We start from the raw sequence: 25,846 nt of genomic DNA, 5'->3' as shown, positions 1-25,846 counted from the left end.
TGCCTTTTTTCACTGTTTTTCAAATTTTGACAAAATTTGTTTCTCTTAAAGGCACAGTAACGTTTTTTATATTTGCTTGTTAACTTGATTTAAAGTGTTTTCCAAGCTTACTAGTCTCATTATTGGTCTGGTCTAACATGTCTGACATAGAGGAAGCTCTGTGTTCATTATGTTTAAAAGCCATGGTGGAACCCCATCTTAGAATGTGTACCAGATGTACTGATTTCATGTTAAACAATAAAGATCATTTTGTCTTTAAAAACATTATCACCAGAGGATTCTGTCGAGGGGGAAGTTATGTCGACTAACTCTCCCCATGTGTCAGACCCTTTGACTCCCGCTTTAGGGACTCACACTCAAATGGCGCCAAGTACATCAAGGGCGCCCATAGCGTTTATTTTACCAGTGGATTCTGTCGAAGGGGAAGTTATGCCGACTAACTCTCCCCACGTGTCAGATCCTTCGACTCCCGCTTCAGGGACTCAAGCTCAAATGGCGCAAGTACATCAAGGGCGCCCATAGCGTTTATTTTACAAGACATGGCAAAGGTTGTGAATAATACACTGGCAGCGGTATTAGTCAGACTACCTGAAATTAAAGGAAAGCAAGATAGCTCTGGGGGTAGTTACAGAGCATACAGACGCTTTAAGAACCATGTCTGATACTGCCTCACAATATGCAGAAGCTGGGGGGAGCTTCGGTCTGTGGGTGATATTTTTGACTCAGGGAAGATGATTTAACCTGATTCTGATATTTCTACAATTAAAATGTATGCTTGAGAACCTCCACTTGTTGCTCAGGGAGGTTTTAGCTGCTCTGAATGACTGTGTACAATTGCAGTGCCAGAGAAATTGTGTAGACTGGATAAATACTATGCAGTACCGGTGTGTACTGATGTTTTTCCAATACCTAAAGAGGTTTACTAAAATTATTAATAAGGAATGGGATAGACCAAGTGTGCCGTTCTCTTCCCCTCCTATTTTTAGAAAAATGTTTCTAATAGTTGCCACCACACGGGACTTATGGCAGACAGTTCCTAAGGTGGAGAGAAGAGTTTCTACTCTAGCTAAGCGTACCACTTACCCTGTCGAGGACAGTTGTGCTTTTTTAGATCCAATGGATAAAAAATTAGAAGGTTACCTTAGGAAAATGTTTATTCAACAAGGTTTTATCCTGCAGCCCCTTGCATGCATTGCTTTTGTCACTGCTGCTGCGGTGTTCTGGTTTGAGTCTCTGGATGAGGCTTTACATGTAGCGACTCCATTGGATGAATACTTGACCAGCTTAGAGCACTTAAGTTAGCCAATTCCTTTGTTTCTGATGCCTTGTTTTTTTTGACTAAACTAACGGCTAAGAATTCTGTTTTTACTATGCTGGCGCGCACAGCGCTATGGCTTATATTATGGTCAGCTGTCGTGACTTTACTAAATAAGCTACTTAACTTCCCTTCAAGGTGCAGACCCTATTCGGCCCTGGTTTGAAGGAGATTATTGCTAATATCACTGGAGGAAAAGGTAATGCCCTTCCTCAGGACAGGTCCAAATCAAGGGCCAAAAAGTCTAATTTTCGTGCCTTTCGAAACTTCAAGGCAGACGTGGCATCAATTTCCTCTAAGGCAAATCAAGAGGGAACTTTTGCTCAGTCCAAGACGGTCTGGTGACAACCGGACCTGGATCAAAGATAAGCAGGCCAAGGAGCCTGCTGCTGCCTCTAAGACAGCATGTAGAACGGCTCCCTATCCGGTAATGGATCCTGTAGGGGGCAGACTTTTATTTTTCGCCCAGGCGTGGGCGAGAGAGAGAGGCCCAGGATCCCTGGGCATTGGAAATTATATCCCAGAGATATCTTCTGGATTTCAAAGCTTTTCCCCCCCAAAAAAGGGGAGACTTCACCTTTCACAATTATCTGCAAACCGGATAAAGAAAGAGGCATTCTTACACTGTGTACGAGACCCATCCAGTTCCAGGGGAGGAACAGGGATAGAGTTTTTACTCAAATCTGTTTGTGGTTCCCAAGGAGAGGGAACCTTCAGATCTATTTTGGATCTAAAAATCTTAAACAAGTTCCTCAGAATTCCATCATTTAAGTTGGAAACTATTCGTACCATCTTAACTATGATCCAGGAGAGTCAATAGAGGACTACAATGGATTTGAAGGATGCTTATCCTCACATTACGATGCATAAAGATCACCATCGTTTTTCATGTTTGCCTTTCTAGACAGGCATTACCAGTTTGTAGCTCTTTCCTTTGGGTTAACTACAGCCCCAAGAATCTTTATGGAGGTTCTGGGGTCGCTTTGGCGGTCCTTAGGCCGCGGGGCATAGAAATGGCCCCTTATTTAGACGACATCCTGATACAGGCGTCAAACATCCAAGTTGCCAAGTCTCATACGGACGTAGTACTGGCATTTCTGAGATCGCATGGGTGGAAAGTGAACAAGAAAAGAGTTTTCTATCCCCAATCTCAAGGGTTTCCCTCCTAGGGATTCTGATAGATTTTGTAGAAATGAAAATTTACCTGACGGAGTCCAGGTTGTCAAAGTTTCTAAATTTCTGCCGTGTTCTTCATTCCATCCGCGCCCTTTGGTGGCTCAGTACATGAATGTAATCGGCTTAATGGTAGCGGCAAGGGACATAGTATCGTTTGCACGCCTACATTTCAGACCGCTGCAACTATGCATGCTCAGTCAGAGGAACGGGGATTACACAGATTTGTTCTCCTGTTAAATCTGGACCAAGAGATCAGAGATTCTCTTCTCTGGTGACTATCTCGAGTCCATCTGTCCAAGGGTATGACCTTCCGCAGGTCAGATGGGACAATTGTTACAACAGATGCCAGCCTTTTAGGTTGGGATACAGTCTGGAACTCCCTGAAGGCTCAGGGATAGTGGACTCAGGAGGAGACCCTCCTTCTAATGAATATTCTGGAACTGGGAGCGATATTCCATGCTCTTCAGACTTGGCCTCAGTTAGCAACTCTGAGGTACATCATATTTCAGTCGGACAATATCACGACTGTGGCTTACATCAACCATCAAGGGCGAACAGAAGTTCCCTAGCGATGTTAGAAGTCTTAAAATAATTCACTGGACAGAGACTCACTCTTGTCTATCAGCTATCCATATCCCAGGTGTTGAGAACTGGGAGACGGATTTTCTAAGTCGTCAGACTTTTCATCCGGGGGAGTGGGAATTCCCTCCGGAGGTGTTTGCACAAGATCAAGCAGGAGAGTGCTTTGGCGTTTTTTGACAGCGCCTGCGTGACCACGCAGGACCTGGTATGCAGATCTGGTGGACATGTCATCCTTTCCACCACGGTCTCTGCTTCTGAGACAGGACCCTCTACCTCAGGGTCCTTTCAACCATCTAAATATAACTAATCTGAGTTGGACTGCCTGGAGACTGAACGCTTGATGTTATCAAAGCATGGCTTCTCCGAGTCAATCATTGATACCTTAATACAGGCATGAAAGCCTGTCTCTAGGAAAATTTAACATAGATATGGTGTAAATATCTTATTGTTATGAATCCAAGGGTTACTCATGGAGTAAAGTCTGGATTCCCAGGATATTATCTTTTCTCCAAGATGATTTGAGAAAGGATTGTCAGCTAGTTCCTTAAAGGACAGATTTCTACTGTCTATTCTTTTGCACAAGCGTCTGGCAGGTATTCTAGACGTTCAGGCATTTGGTCAGGCTTTGGTTAGAACCAAGCCTGTGTTTAAAACTGTTGCTCCGCCATTGAGCTTAAACCTGGTTCTTAAGGTTCTTCAAGGAGTTCCGTTTGAACCTTTTCATTCCATAGATATCAAACTTTTATCTTGGAAAGTTCCTTCTTGGTAGCTATTTCCTCGACTCGTAGAGTCTCAGAGTTATCTGCGTTACAATGTGATTCTCCTTATCTGGTCCTCTGTACGGATAAGGTAGTCCTGCGTACCAACCTGGGTTTGTACCTAAGGTGGTATCTAACAAAAATATCACTCAAGAGATTGTTGTTCCGTTCTTGTATCCTAATCCTTCTTCAAAGAAGGAACGTCTATTAAACAATTTGGACGTGGTTCGTGCTTTAAAGTTTTACTTACAAGCTACTGCAGATTTTCATCAAACATTCACCTTGTTTGTTGTCTATTCTGGACAGAGGAGAGGTCAAAAGACTTCAGCAACCTCTCTGTCTTTTTGGTTAAAAAGCATAATTCATTTAGCTTATGAGACTGCTGGACAGCAGCCTTCTGAAGGGATTACAGCTCATTCTACTAGAGCTGTGGTTTTTCACTTGGGCCTTTTTAAAATGAGGCTTCTGTTGAACAGATTTACGAGACGGAGTCTTGGTCTGCTCTTCATACTTTTTCAAATTTAACAAATTTGATACTTTGCTTCTTCGGAGGCTATTTTTGGGAGAAAGGTTTTTTTTACAGGCAGTGGTCACTTCCGTTTAAGTACCTGCCTTGTCCCTCCCATCATCCGTATACTTTAGCTTTGGTATTGGTATCCCATAAGTAATGGATGATCCGTGGACTGGATACACTTAACAAGAGAAAACATAATTTATGCTTACCTGATAAATTTATTTCTCTTGTAGTGTATCCAGTCCACGGCCCCCCCTGTCCTTTTAAGGCAGGTCTAAATTTTAATTAAACTACAGTCACCACTGCACCCTATGGTTTCTCCTTTCTTGTCTTGTTTCGGTCGAACGACTGGATATGACATGTGAGGGGAGGAGCTATATAGCAGCTCTGCTTGGGTGATCCTCTTGCAACTTCCTGTTGGGAAGGAGAATATCCCATAAGTAATGGATGATCCGTGGACTGGATACACTACAAGAGAAATAAATTTATCAGATAAGCATAAATTATGTTTTTTCTCTTGTTATCTTTTGTTGAAATACAGGGACGTAAGTTCATAAGCCTACCCATATTTGGAGCACTAAATGGCAGCAGTTTTGCAAGAATGTTATCCATTTGCAAAAACACTAGATGGCAGCACTATTTCCTGCCATTTAGTGCTCCAGACACATACCAAGGTATCTCTCCAAAAAAGAATATCATAGAAACGGAGCAAATGTGATAACTTTTTTAAAATGGTATGCACTGACTGAATCACAAGATAAATTGTTTGGGTTTCATATCCTATTAATTTGCTTGATTGTAGAACAAAGTAAAGGGTGTTTTAGGATTATGAGGCACTTTATGTTAAATATGTCACAACAAACAGCACATTGGAATGTACATTGGGATGTTGGGGAAATATTTTTTTTAGCTTCATATAAACATAGAGACAGATTTTACATAGTTGCCAGTTTACATAGTACTTTTTTGAATTTAGGGCTTGCAAAATATATGCAGTGGTTTACTATTATCTGCTCCCATTGAAATCAATGGGAGCTGATAAATAATTATTTGCATCAAGTTTATGCTGCACAAATTATCGTTTAACCATTGCAGAACTTTGGCCAAAGATTACATCTCATAAAGAGAAGAGAGTAAGACACAAGATGGGGTTCAATTGTGTGCAAGTGTCTAAGGAAAATAACCATTTATATATGTTAACTTCACCTTTTTGTATTCTGAAACCATCCTGATTAGTGTTAAAAAATGTGAATGTCATATGGGCACAATGGGTATACTAGGCATGTTTGCTTATTGATTATTATTTTTTTTACTTTTAATATTTTAAAAGTACTTTTTTAAATCATTGTTTGAGAAAACACTGTTTCTGATTTGACAGTATTTTAATTAGGGTTGCACCGATACCATTTTTTTAAGACAAGTACCAATACTTGTTTTCAAATACTCGCCGATACCAATTACCGATACTTTTTTTTTTATGTCTTGTGACAGTTTACCAAGCACAATACAGAATCATTATTTAAGATTCCTTCTTTATAATTATGAAGGACTGTAACTCAAAAGACATTATGGAATAATAAAACAGTTCTATTTGTCACAAAGTTCACAGAACATGTTTATAAATAAAAATATTACAATAAAATATATTAATAATAACAACAATAAATAACAAATATAAAATCACAATCAACCAAAAGTGCAATACAATAAAAAATAGAACAGTGTACTGTTTTATCATGGAGAACAACACTATGGACTGGATTACATTCGACTGGTAAGCTTTACCAATGCTCTCATTACGTGCAAAATTCCCAGTCCAGCCCTGGCTATGTATGTTCCTCAGAGTACAGTATGTTTTGAACATAATTGTGCAAGATGAGAACTAGCAGTAAAAAATGCAATCTAGCAATTAGAATAATTTTTCAAAAGTTAGTGGCAAGTTCTTTTTAAGGAACAGAACAAAAGCATCTCTGCATGTTCAGCTATAGGTCTGTTTTTGCTATCAGTAAGGAGGTTTGACTCTAAGTTGAAAAGTCTTTCACTTTCCACACTATTGCATGAGACATAAATATATTTTTGGGCCATTTTAGCCAGAGCTGGAAATCTCAGTTTATTAATTGCCCAGTACTTCACTGGTTTGTCTGAACAAGGTACAGTGATTTCTCCTACAATAATACAAATAACAGCAATTTGTATTGGCAGAACAGTAGTAAACAATTTTTAGCTTAGTCTTCACTCCAGCTTAAAATGAAATGGGAACATGCAGTTTGAAAAAACGCCACAATATAGCATATGGGTAGGAAGTGGAGGTATCGGTTTAAGTATCGGTGCATTTGCACGAGTACAAGTACTCATGCAAATACTTGGTATCGGTACTGATACCGATACTAGTATCGGTATCAGTGCAACCCTAATTTTAATCTGAATTCAAGAAGAACAGTGAGGGAAATTATTTTTTATAAGAATAAAGAAACCTCAACTAATATAATTTTCTATTAACAATTCTCATACTGTAAATCGTGAAATTGTAAAGTGACAAGGTTTGAAGGACCATTAAATACAGTAGAATTGCATAATCAATAAAGGCACAATAAAAAGACAAGGCAACAGCACTCACTCTAGATTTGAAATTATTAGTACTTTTTTATCTGAGAATTTTTAAAAGTTGTTTTCATTTTCCTGTCCACTTTATCATGTGACAGCCATCAGCCAATCACAAAATGCATATATGTATATGCAGTGAATTCTTGTACATGGTAAGTAGGAGCTGGTGCCTCAGCACGTGTGCAAATAAAAAGACTGAAAAAATATTTTAAAACATATGTAAATGAAATGTTGTTTAAAACTGCATGTTCTATCTGAATCGTGAAATTTAAATTTTGAGTTTTTTTTTTATTTTTGTCTCTTAAATATCCACAAAAGTCCAAACCTCACTGTATAGAACAAGGTTTGTCTTTGACAAATAATGGCTACATTTTTTTATTTTTTTATTCTATCCCGCCGAATATATGCAGACTATACAATAGTGATGAATAAAGGTTAGTTTTACACTTATAACCTGTCAAGTTTTTCGTGAGCCGTTAAAACGTAATGCAGAAGTATGCAAACTGTGTGTGTGCGATTTTTCATTGCACAATTTAGGGGAGGCTGCATGTCGCCATATAAGGTAGGATGTTCTATGCCATCCTAACCACATTAAAGCCCCGGGCTGTTAGGACGGCATGGAACAACCAAATGGTGTATATAGGTTAAAGGGACAGTCTACACCAGAATTGTTATTGTTTTAAAATATAGATATAATCCCTTTATGACCAATTCCCCAGTTTTGTATAACAAACACAGTTAATATACTTTTTACCTCTGTGATTACCTTGTATCTAAGCATCTTCTGACAGCCCCCTGGTCACATGACTTTTTATTTATTATCTATTGACTTGCATCTTAGCCAATTACCGCTGTGTTGTGCTGACTCTTAAATAACTACACGGCGTGAGCACAATGTTATCTATATGGCCCACATGAACTAGCAGTTTCCTGTTGTAAAAAGCTAATACAAAAACATGAAAATAGACTGTCTGTAGTGGCTTAGAAACAAGCAGAAATGTAGGGGTTTAAATGTTATAAAGTATATTAATATAACAATGTTGGTTGAGCAAAGCTGGGGAATGGGTAGTAAAGGCATTATATATATTTTTAGATAGTAACAATGTTAGTGTTGACTGTCCCTTTAACTTGCTGTGAAAACATTAAAATGACAATATTTTAGGATGCATAAGAAATAGAGGCTTTTAAATATGTTATAAATATGTTATAAATATGTTATAAATATGTTGCATTTAAAAGAAAAAGAGATAAGAGATACTGTCAGTTGATATTGACAAGTCTCAGCTTTTGTTGTAGAGAATTATAAGCCTGGTAAAACAAAGATTTTTTTTTTTATCTTTTTTTATTGAGCAAGAACATCAATTTTGAAAAATAATGCACTTTAAAATATCCTTATTTACATAGGAGACAATAATAATGAGTACAACATCTCTTTAAGGTATATTCCTTCTTTTGTTTTGTTTCTTTTTTTTTTTCTTTTTTTTTTTTTAACAAAAGATGGATTCACTTAATAAATTAAAGGGATAGTGTACTGTAAAATTGGTTTCTCCTAAAGGGAACAGAAAACCACATTTTATTATTTCATGATTCAGATAGAGCGTATAATTTTTAATCAAATTTCCAAATTACTTCTGTTATCTAATTTGTATCATTATTTAGGTATCCTTTGTTGAAAAGCATAGGTAGGTAGGCTTAACACCTGGGTGCTATTTGCTGATTGGTGTATTAATTGCATGTTTAAAGGGACAGTCTACACCAGAATTTGTATTGTTTTAAAAGATAGATAATCCCTTTATTACCCATTTCCCAGTTTTGCATAACCAACACAGTTATAATAATATACTTTTAACCTCTGTGATTATCTTGTATCTAAGCCTCTTCAAACTGCCCCTTTTTTCAGTTCTTTTGACAGACTTGCAGTCTAGCCAATCAGTGCCTGCTCCCAGATAACTTCACGTGCACGAGCACAGTGTTATCTATATGAAATACGTGAACTAACACCCTCTAGTGGTGAAAAACTGTTACAATCCAATCTGAAAGAGGTGGGCTTCAAGGTCTAAGAAATTAGCATATGAACCTCCTAGGTTAAGCTTTCAGCTAAGAATACCAAGAGAACAAAGCAAAATTGGTGATAAAAGTAAATTGGAAAATTGTTTAAAATTACATGCTCTATCTGAATCATGAACGTTTATTTTGGCCTAGACTGTCCCTTTAAACTGAAAATGCTGAATTCAAGCACATAAGGTAGTCATAATTAATATTGAATCTATTAGTTACAATATGTGTCTTTAGAATAAGCCCCATCTATTTCCCTTCATTGTAGGTAGGGGTACAAATCCCCAAATCCAGAATTCTTTAATCAAGAATTTTTCTGAAATTTAGACTTTTTCATTAATATATATTTTAAAATAAAATTGTTAAAAATTAAAAAAAATTATCACCAGTAAGTCACAATCTTCTCTCTTTTGTTTGCTTTTTGTGTTCTAAAATGCAAATTCTAGGGGGGCAGAGCCAACTACCGAATCGACTGGTCGTGTCCCTGGAAAGTTCATGGCTCCTAGATCTAATATTTGGGGTGATCTACCAAATGTAAGCTTTAATTTTTAGCAAAAACACCCAAGCCCTTAAATCTACCCTAGGAACATATATTGGATAAAGTGACTGCCTTGTGAATGTGCCACTAGCTCATACCCTTCAGTACAGCCATGTGGTGAGCATCACCATTATAGGAGCTAAAAGCCTCTCCAACCTATGAGACACGTACTCAACGGGCTTAGGATACAGCACATTTCATCCCCCGGGGAACTGGGACCCGCAGCAGTTTATCATACTGTGTAGTTATATAACAGAAACTTGATATTCTATTTTAAGCGGTCTGGAGATACTACAGCTTTCCTTCTACCAATTTAAAGATGGAGGAGTTCCATAAGGCTATGCATACTCTACGAGTTGAGTTAGAACATTGGATGAGCAGCAGAATCAAAGCTATTTTTATGGAAGAACAAGGTGCAGTTTTGGAGGTCGCCTCCCAATGTACGGTTCAAGTGAGACCTGATCCTGTACCATCATCAATAGGTAACCAGGATATAGAGGGAACATCTCTACCCCGCAATGGGGCACTGCAAGTAGAAAGAAGAACAGACAGGGAAGAGGATTGTGTATATGTGCTCCACTCCCGTTTTGATAGCCTGTCTGCAGCTCTCGACTCTGGTCTACAGGACAACTACTCATCAGGGGCTGTGGAGTCGATGTCGCCTGGCCACCGGGAGATGCAGCAATTTAGTGACCCCATCTCCTACTTTTACGTGAGGGTTGATGAGAGTGACTTCGCTTTGATTCCCTGCCGGGAGGGTGCGATCGGCTTTCCCAGTTGGGGTTTGAAGTACCTGCATTCCCTTACTTCATCTAAGAGAAATATCATGACCGAGTCACTGTGGTGGATGTTCAAACAATCCTACGGCAATGAGCTACCTTGGACTGCTTCTCCCGGTGGCGAAGATGAAGCAGTGTTTCCAGGGTTGGCGTAGGCTAAATTATTTTGAGATGTGGCTGGGAGTCCCCTTTATCGGGAGCTGCTCCTAAGACATAGTCCTATGTGCAAAATTATGTCTGCGACCGGACGTTCCTATTATATAATTTGTTTGCACAAGCCTATGTTGCTTATGTATCCCTGGCGTTCTCTTTTTATTCATGTAAGTCATGAGGCACACTCTTTTTCATAGCTAATAGCCTCATATTTTAAGTAAGAGATCAGTCTGTTTAAATGTCCTACAATATGAAGTTGACTGTGAGACTGTATAGAGGTAATACACTTACGATCTCATGCAGCACCCATAGCTCTTTCTTCCCACAGATATTATGCATATTGCGTTCTTGTTAGCTGTGCCTATTTGTAATAATAATGATTATGCTGTAACCTATATGTTTGCTTATGTTCAACAGCCGTGCCCGAGCTACATTATTACAACTAGCTGACACTAATGACCCCTTAGGATGGCAAGTTAGGAGAGCAATAGGATAACATTTCTTTATACTTTTAGACTAGCCTTTCCAGTCTATCATACTAACACGTCTCTATGACAGTTATTACACACAAAACTACCAGACTATATGAAAGCCAATAACCTATGTTTTTATTTAGCATACATTTTTTAAATTTCTTATGGTTGAGCTGTGAGATCTAATATACCTTATACTCTTTGTAATTTTTACTACCTTTTTGCTAGTCCAGTTGGACACTATATATAGTCTTTCTGTCAGTTGAATATCTGTGTTTTATACCAATGTTATTATGTTAACGTGTATGTTAGGGGGTGATAAAAAATCATAGTTGCAGAATTAAGTGAAACACTGAAGGAACTCAATAGTGCTCTGAACTCACTTGGTATTGGACTTATAAATGTATTAGCCATACGGCATAATAAATTAACATTTAGAACTTTTTTTGTGCCACAGGGTATAGGGCCCATGCTCATGTGGCAGCCTTACATTTTCCTTAACATCTTTACAGTTAAACCTAGTTCTGCCAATTTTATATATGAGGCTAACTACCGACTAATTCTTGCTCTGGTGTGTTCTATTTATATGTGCTGATCTAGCAAATATTTACCCCCAGCCATTATTTTATATTTAACCACACTAAAATAGATACAGTCATAGTCCCCCAACAGCTATCCTATAGTTTTATCATGACTTGTGGCAACCACATATGAATATATGTGCCTTTCCAAAAACCTTTTTGTTATCCTATAATTTAGGTTATTACCCTCATCCAGGGATATATATATATATATATATATATAGACATCCCTAATCATTTTGTTTTAGTTCTTATAGTATTGTTAAGCCAGCGCCGCTACTGCCTCCCCCCCCCCGATACAGCTTACTAGGTAAGCAGAGGAAAATACTTCCTTAGAAAACCCTTTTCCTAATCCCCCTGAAAATCCCCATAGTCAACAATAACAATCCTGAGGCCCGTGAGAGGATCATATATACTACACGGGGATAACACTCCATTAGCCGTACATCTACCTTAGGGGGGGGATATAGTATTATTAAAACTTAAAAATTGAGGCGTGACATTGTTCACTTAAAAGTTTTCATATAGACCATCGTATTTCGAGATATTTTTTATAGTCAAGTGTACTGTATCACCTTACAAGAATTCTCATGGAATACCATCTGCTGTAATATCTATGTGATATCATATCATCTGTACATTCTATTACATGATCTTTTCGAATCAAATGATTGTATTTCACTATCACCTTAATAAAAAAAATAAAAAAAAAATATGCAAATTCTAATCTTTGTGTATTTATAACAACTATTACCTTTCTGATTATAGTATTTCTATTTGGAAGTACTATGTGTACAAAAGTATTATAAAAGGGAATAACACTACCTTAGTGATGCCTGTATAAGCTGTATTGTTGTATAAATGACATAAGATGTTGTTTACACCTGTACCATCCCGATTCCAAGCTCATGCCATTTTACAGATGCAAATATACAAATATTTCAAAAACAATCCTATTCTGGTCCCAAGCAGTTTGGATAAAGGGTTTGTACCTGTATGTTAAAATTTTTTGGAAAACCCCAATAAAAGAATGTTTCTTGGAGTTGGTCCCACTCATACTGTGTTCAAGGCAACAAAATAAAAGTATTTAAAAAAAATATGTGTATATATATATATATATATATATATATATATATATATATATATATATGTGTGTGTGTGCTATGTATTATCCAGTGTAACATGAATGTATATATGTGTGATATGTATTATCCAGTGTTACATGTGTGTATATATATATATATATATATGTGCTATGTATTATCCAGTGTTACATGTACGTATATATATGTGTGCTATGTATTATCCAGTGTTACATGTGTGTATATATATATGTGTGCTATGTATTATCCAGTGTTACATGTACGTATATATATGTGTGCTATGTATTATCTAGTATTACATGTGTGTATATATATATATGTGTGTGCTATGTATTATCCAGTGTTATATGTACGTATGCAAGTGTAGTGTGTATAAAACTAAAATGTTTTAAATAAATAAACACTTTTGTTTACAAGCATACCAAAAGTTTGACTATCACTCTCTCTCATAACTCCAGCTACACAATACTAATGTATTATTTTTTGATAATGCACTGGTTTGCCATTGGCTGGTAATAACTTTATTCTGTTCTAATGGATTGGAATAGATTTGTTTGTTAAGAAATTATAAATGTGTTACATAGAGAAATAAAAAGAGTCAAACAGTCCTTATTTTCTAGCCCTTCTTGTAAAGACTAGCTTAATGTATCCCTATACCTGGGTCAATTTTCAATCTACAGGCCAGTTCATATTTTAAACAATGTCCAAAATACTCACTTGCTTAATTTTTGATAAAGCTGCTTTCGCCTGATCAGCTGTGAGATCAGCATCCTGACTAAATAATCCCAGACAGTCTTCAAAGTCTGATGCAGACATTCCACTAATCTGAGCAGCACTCCATGCTGAAGGGAACGTTATCCTCATATCTGCACAGCTAGGAATGGGCTCTGCGGAGGTGAAGTCAGCAATCTTAATGATTGGTCAGTCTTAAATACACTTTTACAGTCATAAATGTACATCTCCCTGTATTATTACACTCTCAGTCCTTCTTTATTTTTTCTTCCTAGCGACAGGGCTGTGGGCATAATTACTCTCAAACAGAGGGATCAAAAGTTCAGAAAAAGGGCTCTGCTAGATTCGCAAGATTTTCAAACAAACATTTCACCAAAAGTGAAACAGCCTTAATGTTATATTTTTAGTTTATGTTGGACTCCATTTAGGCACTTAAACCAAAAACATTTGTCATAACTGACAGTGGCAGTTCTAGAACTGAATATTTGGGAGGGGCTGACAAAAGTGGTGAACACAATATATAGAGCCCTTTACAGGTCAACAGGTGTTCTACACATGTGTTTGAAGGTGCATAGCACCCCATAGAACCGCACCCTGATCACTGATATAGGCTGATCACTGATATGGGCTGATCATTGATATAGGCTAATCACTGATATAGGTTGATCACTGATATAGGCTGATCACTGATATGGGCTGATCATTGATATAGACTGATCATTGATATAGGCTGATCAGTGATATAGGCTGATCATTGATATAGGCTGATCATTGATATAGGCTGAGCACTGATATGGGCGGATCATTGATATAGGCTGATCACTGACATAGGCTGAACATTGATATAGGCTAATCACTGATATAGGCTGATCATTGATATAGGCTGATCACTGATATAGGCTGATCATTGATGTAGGCTAATCACTGATATAGGCTGATCATTGATATAGGCTGATCACTGATATAGGCTGAACATTGATATAGGCTAATCACTGATATAGGGTGATCATTGATATAGGCTGATCACTGATATAGGCTGATCACTGATAAAGGATTTTGCTACTTACCAGCACAGGCACCCAGCCTGTATGGAAAATCAGCAATTACGAATGGTAGGAATTACAGTTGATTATGCCTGGTATATATTGTGATCTCAATGTTTTCATCAATGTTGCATGTGAAGTTGTTTATTTATAACAGTAATCATAGTGGAAGCTATTATTTTCATTCATTATTTAATTTCAAATAAATGGTTTGGATATGAGTAACCAAAACTTAGTCTAATAATTAATTATTTTTATCTTGAGTATGTTGTGTGTCATCGATAAAGTGTCCCTGTTTCCCCACTCAGATCTGGTAGCCCTACACTATTTAATGATGTAAACTGACAGTTCTGAAAATGCATACATTAAAATAACTTTAAAAACCCCTTTAAATTGAAAAGAAGGCATGTGCAAACAATTTGATTTTAATTGAACGTAAAAGATTACAGCACATTTATGTGCATTTATAATAGAAAATACAGCATTAGCATTTAGAAATGAGTTACATCAATATTGCATCTGTCTGCAGTCTCACTTCTGCCCCCCCCCCCAAAAAAAACAGAACAAAAATATATTAGAGTGTTAGATTTTGATGGCAGAGAACCATAAGTCTAACAAGTCTGGCCAAAAATTCCTAAAATTGTTTTTTCTAGTTTGTAGCTTGGCCTTATGCTTATCCCATGCATTCTTGAAGTACCCTATAATGTTTGTCTTTACCACCTCTAATGGATGTTTTTTCCTTGAATCAACCACCCTTTCTAAAGAAGTGCTTTTACTCCTGAACATTACCCTTCAGCTTGAGATAATGAACCGCTATTCTTGAAGTTTTGTTTTTAATGAAAAATACTCACAGCATCATCTTTACTAAGACCCTTAATAAGGAATCTAATTGAACGATGTTATTACTACTTTTTATCAAAGATAATGCATAGACCCAAAATTAACGGTAAGCTCAGTTAAACAAATTTACTTCTGCACTTATATGTCACCTCGAAAACCTCTAAAACTACTTTTCGTCACGGTAGATGCTAAGATCATCTTGTTTCTTCTTATATTTTCCTGAAGACTTGAGCATTGCTTCCTACAGGTCCTCCCCATGTCACTGTCTTCCCAAGATCTCTGACTCTCCAAAAGCCATTCCAAAGTATCCCGCCCTAAAACTTCCTAAAAGAGACACAACGATAGATATTCCCAGCATTAGTAGATAATATTACACAATTTTAGGTTTTGGTTTTAGGTTTCTTTGGTAGAATATGGTATCAGCATGGAACATTATTGTCAGTTTAGAATGTTTATGTGTCTGAATGAAGACTACTTATAATAGGAGGAGAAATACACATTTTTAAATGTAACACACATGATCTACTTTAATAGAAGATAACAAAAATACAGCAATTCAATTGGCTTGATATATGTAGTGTGTGTGTGTACCAGTTGTATCGCAATATAAATTGTCTGATTGATGATCATGGAGAGAAAGCACACAAAAGCTTTAGTATTTTTTAAGACCTTATAGTGTAATATATGTCTCTCCTTTACCTACAGAAGGCCTCATATTGAGAAAAACATCTCTCAAGGTAAAATTTGTGTTTCTAAAATTCTTTGAGGGACCTTGACATACTGATGGGACTTCTTAAATCATCACGCCTGAGTGGAGAGCTTTAGATTGTTGGGCCCTGGAAGGCGTTAACTTGCTGTGGTGATGCTGCAGATAACCTTTACAAAGTGCATGCCAGTCTATATGTGCAAGCATGTAAAATAACACATGTATCTTTTGCACCTACTGTGAGTGATGCCAACATCTACTACCATGTTCAAACACAAAGTAATACAGAAACCCCTACACTACACACAGCCCATTGCTAGATCAATACTTATACATTTTAGATCTGTTCTCCAACCAGTGCCTGGTTATTTTAGTTATTTGGCTAGTGCTTCACAGAACTGATTTACCTTTTAATATTGCTGATTGTTTCCTCCTAATTTGATGCCTGCTCTCCTGATTGTCTTCCTGTACCAAGACCTTGGCCTGCTTCCTGAGGCTGACTCACCTATTTGTTTTTTAATTATGTTACTTCTACTTCAGGGAACTTAGCTCACATTAGAACTTCTCTGGTAGTAGTGCGTGTGCAAGGACATGCTCCTTACTGTTCCTCAGATATAAACAATTAAGCCTTGTGTGTGTGTATATATGGTTGTATGTGCATGCTTATCATTTACTAGCCTAAAACACAAGCTCAGCTTATTACCTTGGGAATTGACTGAACATTTTCACTTGTCAGAAAGAACAACAGCCTTCCTATGCTTTCTATATCTTTCTTTGTCCATTGGCTTGGATGCCTATAGGAACAGATATACAATATATGAATGCAGATGAATGATTTGTTTATAGCGCATATAGTCACAGAGAAAAAAACAGAACAAGTAAATGTAAAATAGCACAACGGGTTGGTGTGTGTGAGAAATTAAATATAAGTTTGGTTTCTCTGTAGTAATATAATGCTTTAAAACAACAGATGGATTATATAAATAATTCTTTCTAAAAATACTCCTTTGATAAACTTTCAATGAGGTATTCACTATAAGAAAAAATCCAATGTGCTTGGTTAAAGAAACATTCAACTCTAACATGTATGGGAAAGCAACAGTTATTAATATTTTGTGTGAAAAAGAGTTAATTTAAGTTAAGTCTTTTTAAATGAATATTGAATCTAACAGGAAGTGCATATTTGTGCACACTTTTACTCTAGGGACAGTTTTCTCAGTGGCCGATAAGGACAACTTCTACAGCGCTATTGGTGGATTTAAACAAACCAGCAACAGCATTTAAAGGAAAGGATCCAGGACAGAAGCATAATTTCTTTTTTTTTTTTTCAAATCAGAAACCTGCAATACATTTTAAAGTGAATGTAAATTTTCAAATATTGTATTATATATAGTGGTAGAGAATCATACGCTAAAGCATACCGCCACAATCCTTTTTTGATAAAATGTATTATTGCGATGTTATTTTAGCTTACAATCATAGCTCATTCACTTACCCGCTCCTCCCACTCTCAGTTTGCTTATTCTCCCCCATCTAACGTAAACAGCGGCCCCACCCGCTGTTTACATATCGGCACTGCGCGCTCCCGTGTATTCTTTCAATTGCGCATGCGTTACTCCTGTTTCCTGTTTTCATCAACATAGTATTACCGTAACATATAGTAACATAGTACCGATATACGGAGCCCTTTCAGATCCACTAATCCAATCACCACATTAGAAAAGAAATAAAAGGACTCCGTATAACATTGTATTGCGACGCCGTGTTTTGGTATAATGCGCATGCGCGAAATGTGCACGAGCTTAGATTACATTAGCTCTACACCGCAAACGAACGCATGCGCAATGAAGACATATTACGTCATTGCAATGGGCTGGGTCCCCCTGTGGTTAGAGACGTTATTGGGTATCAAGACGTCAATCAAAAAATTGAGGAACGGAACGCTAATGCCGGGAGGAGGTTGAATTCAGCGCAAACAAGGCTAAAAATCGGAAAATAAAGCTAACGATTGAAAAAGGTAAAATATCATGAATGAAACTCTAGTTTTTTATTGACATATGTTACACAGGTGTTTAGAACAAAGGATGACTTTACATTCACTTTAAAGTACCCTATTTTAGATTAAAAAAGTTAAAAATTACAATAATTGTGACAAAGCTTTTATCAAACTTTTAGATGTGTGGGGGAAAAAATGGATATCTAAAGGAGCACAATATAATCTCTAATATAGAGGTGCATTCACCTTAGAACAGCCTGTAACTAGCAAGTGCTTTTGCACGTTAATGTATAACCTGAATGTCAAAACCTTGAAGTTGTCTGATAAGGAACAGTCATATGCTCCCTGCTTTATGGATGTCTAATACGATAACTGGCTTTTGGCCTACATGTCAGACAAGCATTATAGCTATATAGGATTATGTTTTATGTTTTTCATGTAAGTAGCACTTTTTTCTTGTCTGGTTTTCTAAAACTGATATTGCTTTCTCTATATAGGTTAACAGATAGGTACCCCAACATATCATCCTCTGTTAATATCTTCCCAAGGCTTCCTGTGAATTCTGCAGAAAGACAGCAAGTCTTCAGCACATCCAGATGTAGCAACAAGTGCTTTCTATTGATGTGGGCTATGTTTTCTTCTCCGATAAACCCAACCAGAGGCCCCAGCATATCAAGATCTTCCACTGATATCTCCTCATGGGCTGGGACATGCTAGAAGGGAGATATTAGTATTTTCAGAATGAAAAAAGTAATGTTGCTTTATTCTAAAACAAAACACAATGAAGAGAAAAACCATGTTTTGCAAAGATTGTTTTATTCAGCTTACAAGCAGCAAGTTACTTATTAGTTTATTGCATCACAAGGTATATGCATTTTCATTGTTAATTTTTGCTACAGGCAGCAGCATTCGTCTTTTTGTGGTGCCAGAAATATTGGAGTTAAAGTGCACAAGCAAAATGTCAGGATTGGCACAGAAATTTGTTTGTTGCACTTTAACACTAATAAACCAAAAATAACTGAATGCTGCTGCTCGCGGCCATGCCGAATAACGAAAAATGCACATACCTGTCGCTTATTAACTAAACCTGCAATACCACATGATGTTGATACACTCTGGGGTGTCACAGAACTCAGCTGAGTTGTCACACAGTGTATATGTTTTCATCTGTATATCAATTTATAGCACTAATAGAGAACATGGAAGGTCACAGACAAATTTCAAAAAGACACCAAGGGTATCACAAACCAAAAAATGTTATCAGCCACTTCTCTGCTCTATATAGGTAAGTTGTTACTGCAATAAGCTAAAAAACTTTAGTTACACAAAATATCTTGTTAATGATTTACTGCACAGATTAAGGGGTCTATTTAACAAGGGCCGAATGGCCCATGTTCCTCTTGTTTCCGTGCGAGCCTTCAGGCTCGCCGGAAACAGGAGTTAAGAAGCAGCAGTCGTATAGCAATCCGCCTGATCATGTATGATAGGGCTGATTGACACCCCCTGCTGCGATTGGCCGCAAATCTGCAGGGGGCGGTATTGCACCAGCAGTTCACAAGAACTGCTGGTGCAATGATAAATGCCGACAGCGTATGCTGTCGACATTTATCGATGTGCGGCAGACATGGTTCGCTATAGCGGATCATGTCTATCCGCACATATATAAAAAGACCCCAAAGTATCTATCTATCTGTCTGGTTGTCTGTCAGTATATGTATCCATCTATCCATCTATCTATCCATCTATCTCTGTCTGTATTTCTGTTTGTCTATCTATCTATCTATCTATCTATCTATCTATCTATCTATCCTTTTCTTAACCCCTTCACTACCAGGAATTCCAGAGACAAATCTTGCCCAAAATACCAAAGAATTTTTAAAATTTTTGCTATCACCCTATTAAAACAGAAAAAGCCTTCAGCTAGATTACGAGTTTTGCGTTAGAGGCTGTGCGGTGCTAACGAGCAGTTTATGCTCACCGCTCACTTACAGACAGCGCTGGTATTACGGGTTTTTACAAACCTGGCGTTAACTGCAAAAAAGTGATCATAGAGCAAAATTTTGCTCCACATCTCACCTCAATACCAGCGCTGCTTACGTTAGCGGTGAGCTGGCTGAACGTGCTTGTGCACGATTTCCCCATAGGAATCAATGGGGGAGAGCTGGCTAAAAAAAAAACTAACACCTGCAAAAAAGCAGCGTTTAGCTCCTAACGCAGCCCCATTGATTCCTATGGGGAAAATACATTTATGTCTACATTTAACACCCTAACATGAACCCCGAGTCTAAACACTCCTAATCTTACACTTATTAACCCATTATCTGCCGCCCCAACGTCGCTGCCACTATATTAAAGTTATTAACCCTTAAACCTAAGTCTAACCCTAACACCCCCTAACTTAAATATAAGTTAAATAAATCTAAATAAAAATAACTATCATTAACTAAATTATTCCTATTTAAAACTGAATACTTACCTATAAAATAAACCCTAAGCTAGCTACAATATAACTAATAGTTACATTGTAGCTAGCTTAGGGCTTATTGTTATTTTACAGGCAAGTTTGTATTTATTTTAACTAGGTAGAATAGTTATTAAATATTTTAACTATTTAATAACTACCTAGCTAAAATAAAGACAAAAGTACCTGTAAAATAAAACCTAACCTAAGTTACAATTACACCTAACACTACACTATAATTAAATTTATTCCCTAAATTAAATACAATTAAATAAAATGATCTAAAGTACAAAAAACAAACAAACACTAAATTACAGAAAATAATTAAAAAAAATTACAAGATTTTTAAACTAATTACACCTAATCTAATCCCCCTCACTGAAATTATTTACATACAGCTTGTGCAGTTATAACACAAATGGATGTAAAAGCTTCTCTGGGGTACCCTTTGTTCAGAAATAGCAGATACAAGTATGTATGGATTTGCCATTGCTTTTTGGAAATTAAAAGGCTGCTAATTGCAGCTGCATACCATCTCTTCTGAAATTCCTGGAAGTAAAGGGGTTAGTTAGCTGTAGGGTGGCCATATTGCTGCTTTAAAACAGGACACATATGAAAAATACATATGTCAGGGCTGTTTAAAGAAATGTTTTAAATAATGTTCCATTATAAGTTATGACATATGTATTTTTCATATGTGTCCTGTTTGAAAGCGGTAATATGGCCACCCTAGTTAGCTGTCAAGGGTTATAGTATTCTAGTGTAAGGATTGCCCTCCCACCTCCCTGATCTCTTCCAAATAGCTCTTTCCCTCCACCACACACACTCCTCACTACCATCTTAGGTACTGGCAGACAATCTTCCAAAATTAAGTTTTTTTTGTTTTTTTTTAAATAAATTTATTGTATTTATATATAGGATCCCCCCTTATCAACCTGATCCATCCCAAACAGCTCTTTAACCCTCCCCGCTCCTAACGGTGTCCGACATCTATGGTGCTGGCAGCTGTCTGCCAGTACCCAGGTTAAGTACTCCTTTTTTTAAATGTATTTTCTTTCTGTAGTGTAGTGTCCCCGCTACCTCCCCCTTCCCTTTGACCACCAAAGTAGCCCCCCCACTCTGATTTCCCATTTTTCTGTAGTGTAGCATCCCTTCCCTACTTTATTTTCTGTAGCATAGGGCTCCTTCCTCTCCCACTCCTGAATTTCAAATTATCAGTAGGTTGTTGCCCATTGTATGTGACAGCCATCAGCCAATTACAGACTCATATACATATACACTGAGAATTCTTGCACATGCTCAGGCCGAGATGGTGCCTACGAAAGTGTGCATATAAAAAGACAGCACAAATTGATAATGGAAGTAAATCGTAAAGTTTTTTTACATTTTATGCTCTATCTGATTTTGACTTTAGTATCCCTTTAGAAACTGGCATTAACCAAAGTTTTTTCTACTGAATTTCAATCCTTTTTTAAAGAAGACCTTTATATATAATAAAACTATAAAAACCTTTAAAGTCATAATAAAAAAAAACTTAAATAAAAAAAACATTTCCTCTGTAAAAAAAATCCTTAACAAAATAGATTTAGAAAGAAATTGTTGTTTGTATGTATAAATCTATATGCAATATGCAATAAATCATTATTTCCTTTTCAACTGGAAATGTTATTCAACAATGTAAAGGTATTTTAGGAAAAATACAGTAACATTCCTAAGATTTCATGCCCACTGCGCATACCGAAATATCTTTATCTACTAATGATAATGTGCATGTGAATAAACAAAGGCATTTAGCAGTTAAATCTACAATATCTTTTTGTAATAGTGATCACTGATTGGACACTCTTGCTTTTTTTTAATGCACAGCATGACCATAAAACCTGTCTTCTTGATTTCAAGACAAACCATTTATTTATTTGAGCTTTAAGTCAAGTTCAACTTTTCCCATAGCACCACATGGAAAACGCCTACAATGCTGACCCCTATTAATCTAAAAACAAAAAACATCTCTTCCAATTTCAAGGGATTGCAGTAATTGCAGATCCAGAGTAGGAACACAAATTCTAGGGGAAAATGGCTGGTAACATGCATTGTAAAAATAAAATAAAACAAACTTCTGTTTTGTACTGTGTTATCCTCTTAACTATAGGTAACTGATAGTATTAGACATGAATTCTCACCAGGATATGAAGAGCCCTTTGAGTAAATGCAGATTTCTTATGTGGTTGGAGTTCCAAAAAACTTCTCGGGTATTTGTGGGCATGTTCCAAAAACACCTTTACTGATTCATTAGAAAGTCTCTCAATTAATTTTACTCTAAGTAACAAAATAAAAAAAGAAAAACATTAATTAATAAATTATGCAACCTGAATTTAAAGCTGAATCTACACAATAAGGAATATTATTTGAAAACTCAAAGGCTTCAATTTTAAAAAAAAATGTGTTTTATCAAAGGGTTAAAAATATTTTGCTTGATAACTCTGGTTTAGACCTAGGGGGAGATTTAATGTGAAAAATCATACAGTTAAAAAAAACTCTGGGTACATCTGTTTAAGGTGATTTCACCAAGGTTTTTGCAAGGCTTTATTTAAAAAGACATAAAACCCCACATTTTTCAACAACTTTCTAATTTATTTATAGTATTACATTTTCTTTGTTTTCTTGTTAACCTTTATTGAAAAGCATGGATGTAAGCTCAGGAGTGTGCATGTGTCTGCAGCACTATATGGCATCAGTAGAACATTTTTGGTCTTATGTCCCTTTAAGGGAGTCTAACAAATTCCTATGGATTATTTTCCAGAGACAGGTTGAAAAGGAATATACAGGTACAGTGACTTCCTCACATTCTCTAACAAAATATACCTGCTCTAATATTGAGGGACTTTAACATCCCCATTGATAACCCATCTGCAACTGCTGCCTCTAAACTTCTTTCACTCACATCCTCCTTTGGCCTCTCACAAACAATCCCCTCTATTCCCTACTCACCGCAGCAGACACTCTATTGACCTGGTATTTTCAAACCTCTGCTCCATATCTGACTTCACCTGTCACCCCTTTCCCATTTCAGACCTCCCCCTGTTTACCAATAATCTCAATGTACCTGCTAAACCCATTTCACCCCAGCACCCATAGAAATCTGCACACTGTGGATCCTCTCCAAATTTCCAAACTTATTCAACATCTCCTCCCTCACACTTCCACTATAACCTGTCTGGATCTTGCTACAGCCCACTATAACAACATTCTCTCCTCTGCACTAGGCACTCTTGCACCTCACTTGCACAGCATCTCACAATGTCAGTTAGAGCCTTGACACTCTCAGCAAATGCGCTACTTTTGGAGGAAATCTCGCTCTGAACCTGCTTTCATCCACTCTAAATTAATTCTTCATTCATACACATTTGCACTTCACTTAGCCAAGCAAACCTACTTCTCTTCTCTATATCTTCTCTTTTCTCTAACCCTAAATGGCTCTTCTCTACTTTCAACTCTCTTCTCTACCCACCTGCACCACCCCATTCCTCTGTCTTTAGTGCCCAAGACCTGGAAGACTACTTTTTAAACAAAACACATACTATCCGAAGCAACATCCCAACACAAGCCTGCAATTTTACATCTTCACCACCAGTCACCACCTTTGATAATAAAGTTTGTTCCTTACTGTCTTCCTCATGCCTCACTAGCTGCAATGCTCAACTTTGTCCCTTCACATCTAATCCTAAGTCTTCCAATCTTACTCTAGCTCTTACTAACATCTTCAAGCTATCCCTTTCTATGGGACCATTCCCCTCTTCTTTCAAACATGCAAAGGTCACTCCCATACTCAAAAAACCCTCCCTTGACCCCAATTCTCCTGCAAACTACTGTCCCATATCACTGCTTCCAATAATATCAAAAACTAGTTTACGACCACCTAACCCACTTCCTGTCTTCCAAATCTTTGCTTGACCCTCTGCAATCTGGCTTCCATCCCAACACTAAACTGAAACTGCCCTCACTAACGTTACTGATGATCTTTTTTCTGCTAAAAGTAACAGCCACTACTCTATACTTATCTTACTATACCTCTCAGGTGCCTTCCACACAGTTGACCATTCCCTCCTCCTGCATGCTCTCAGCTCTCTTGGTCTCTGTGACACTGCTCTCTCTTATCTTTATATCATTTGCTGGCAACTGCTCCTCTTCAATGCCTCTGTCAGTCGGAGTACCTCAAGGCTCTGTCCTGGGTCCTCTACTCTTCTCCATTTTTACTTTTTCACTGGGTAAACTATGGCTTCAAATATCACCTCTATGCTGGACACTCAGATCTACCTCTCCACCCCTGCTCTCTCCCCCTCTGTACTTTCTCACGTCAGTGACAGCTTATCTGGCATTTCTTCCTGGATGGCCTCTTACCACCTAAAGATTAACATGTCCATGACTGAGCTCCTTCTAATCTACTCCAATCTCTGACTTTTCTATCACTGTCGATGGGATCACTATGTCCCCATCACCCCAAGTCCGCTGCCTCGGAGTTACAGATGACTCCAGTCTGTTCTTCATCCCCCACATCCCCACATCAAATTGCTCTCTTCATCCTGGTGCATCAACCTACGTAATAACTTAAAATTTCATCCATTTTTGAGCGCTTACACCACTAATCAACTAATCCACTGTCTTTTAATTTCCCGACTTGATAACTGCAATAACCTGCTAACTGGACTTCTTATCTCCCGCCTCTCCCCCCATCAATCCATCCTAAATGCCTCTGCCAGGCTAATCCACCTTTCCCAGTGCTCTGTATCTGCTGCACCTCTCTGCGAGTATCTTCACAGCAGGATTAAATTCAAACATCTCACCCTGACCTACAAAGCCCTTACTAGCGCTGCTCCCCACTACCTAACTAACCAACAAATATACTCCAGCACATCCCCTAAGATGCAACAATAACCTGATCCTTGCATCTTCTAAGATCACCTCTTCCCATACTAGACTGCAAGCCTTCTCTTGTGCAGCAGCAACCCACTGGAATGCACTTCCTCATGCTGTCAGACTTTCCCCTAATCTGACATTTTTTTTAAACACTACCCTAAAGAACATTGTTGTTCAGGGAAGCCTACAACCCAACTTAGTAACAAACAAGTTCCACCTACCTAATAATTGCTCTTATCCAACTCTGTATTAACATCACACTTGCAGTTCTCACCTCCTGTCTCTCACCCTCCTATCCTCCTAGACTGCAAATTTCCACAAGAATAGGGCACTAAATTCCTCTTGTATTTGTTTATCAAATTTTGTCTTGTCTCTTACAAGTATTGTATCATTGTTTTACTTATATCATTTGTACCCATGGACAGCACTGTGGGATGCGTTTAGCCACCAATCAGCAAGCACTGCCCAGGTGCTGAACCAAAGGTGGGCCAGCTCCTAAACTTACATTCCTACTTTTTCAAAA

The 25,846-nt window shown here is 37.4% G+C and overlaps 1 protein-coding gene across 1 annotated transcript in view; it reads right to left on the bottom strand.

Moving 5' to 3' along the window:
* The window catches only part of STRC (stereocilin), a 149,643-nt gene that overhangs the window by 25,187 nt on the left and 98,610 nt on the right, over nt 1-25,846 (bottom strand). The window contains exons 18-22 of the mRNA XM_053719370.1: nt 22,590-22,725; nt 18,462-18,661; nt 16,656-16,746; nt 15,396-15,570; nt 13,349-13,518 (exon numbers count right to left, since the gene is read on the bottom strand). Of these exons, the coding sequence (XP_053575345.1) occupies nt 13,349-13,518; nt 15,396-15,570; nt 16,656-16,746; nt 18,462-18,661; nt 22,590-22,725 (772 nt within the window). The remainder of the gene's footprint in view (nt 1-13,348; nt 13,519-15,395; nt 15,571-16,655; nt 16,747-18,461; nt 18,662-22,589; nt 22,726-25,846) is intronic.

Source organism: Bombina bombina, chromosome 6 (genome assembly GCF_027579735.1).
Source record: "Bombina bombina isolate aBomBom1 chromosome 6, aBomBom1.pri, whole genome shotgun sequence".
Lineage (NCBI taxonomy): Eukaryota > Metazoa > Chordata > Amphibia > Anura > Bombinatoridae > Bombina > Bombina bombina.
The sequence above is the reverse complement of the archived record's forward strand: the minus strand, read 5'-3'. Positions and strand labels throughout refer to the sequence as shown.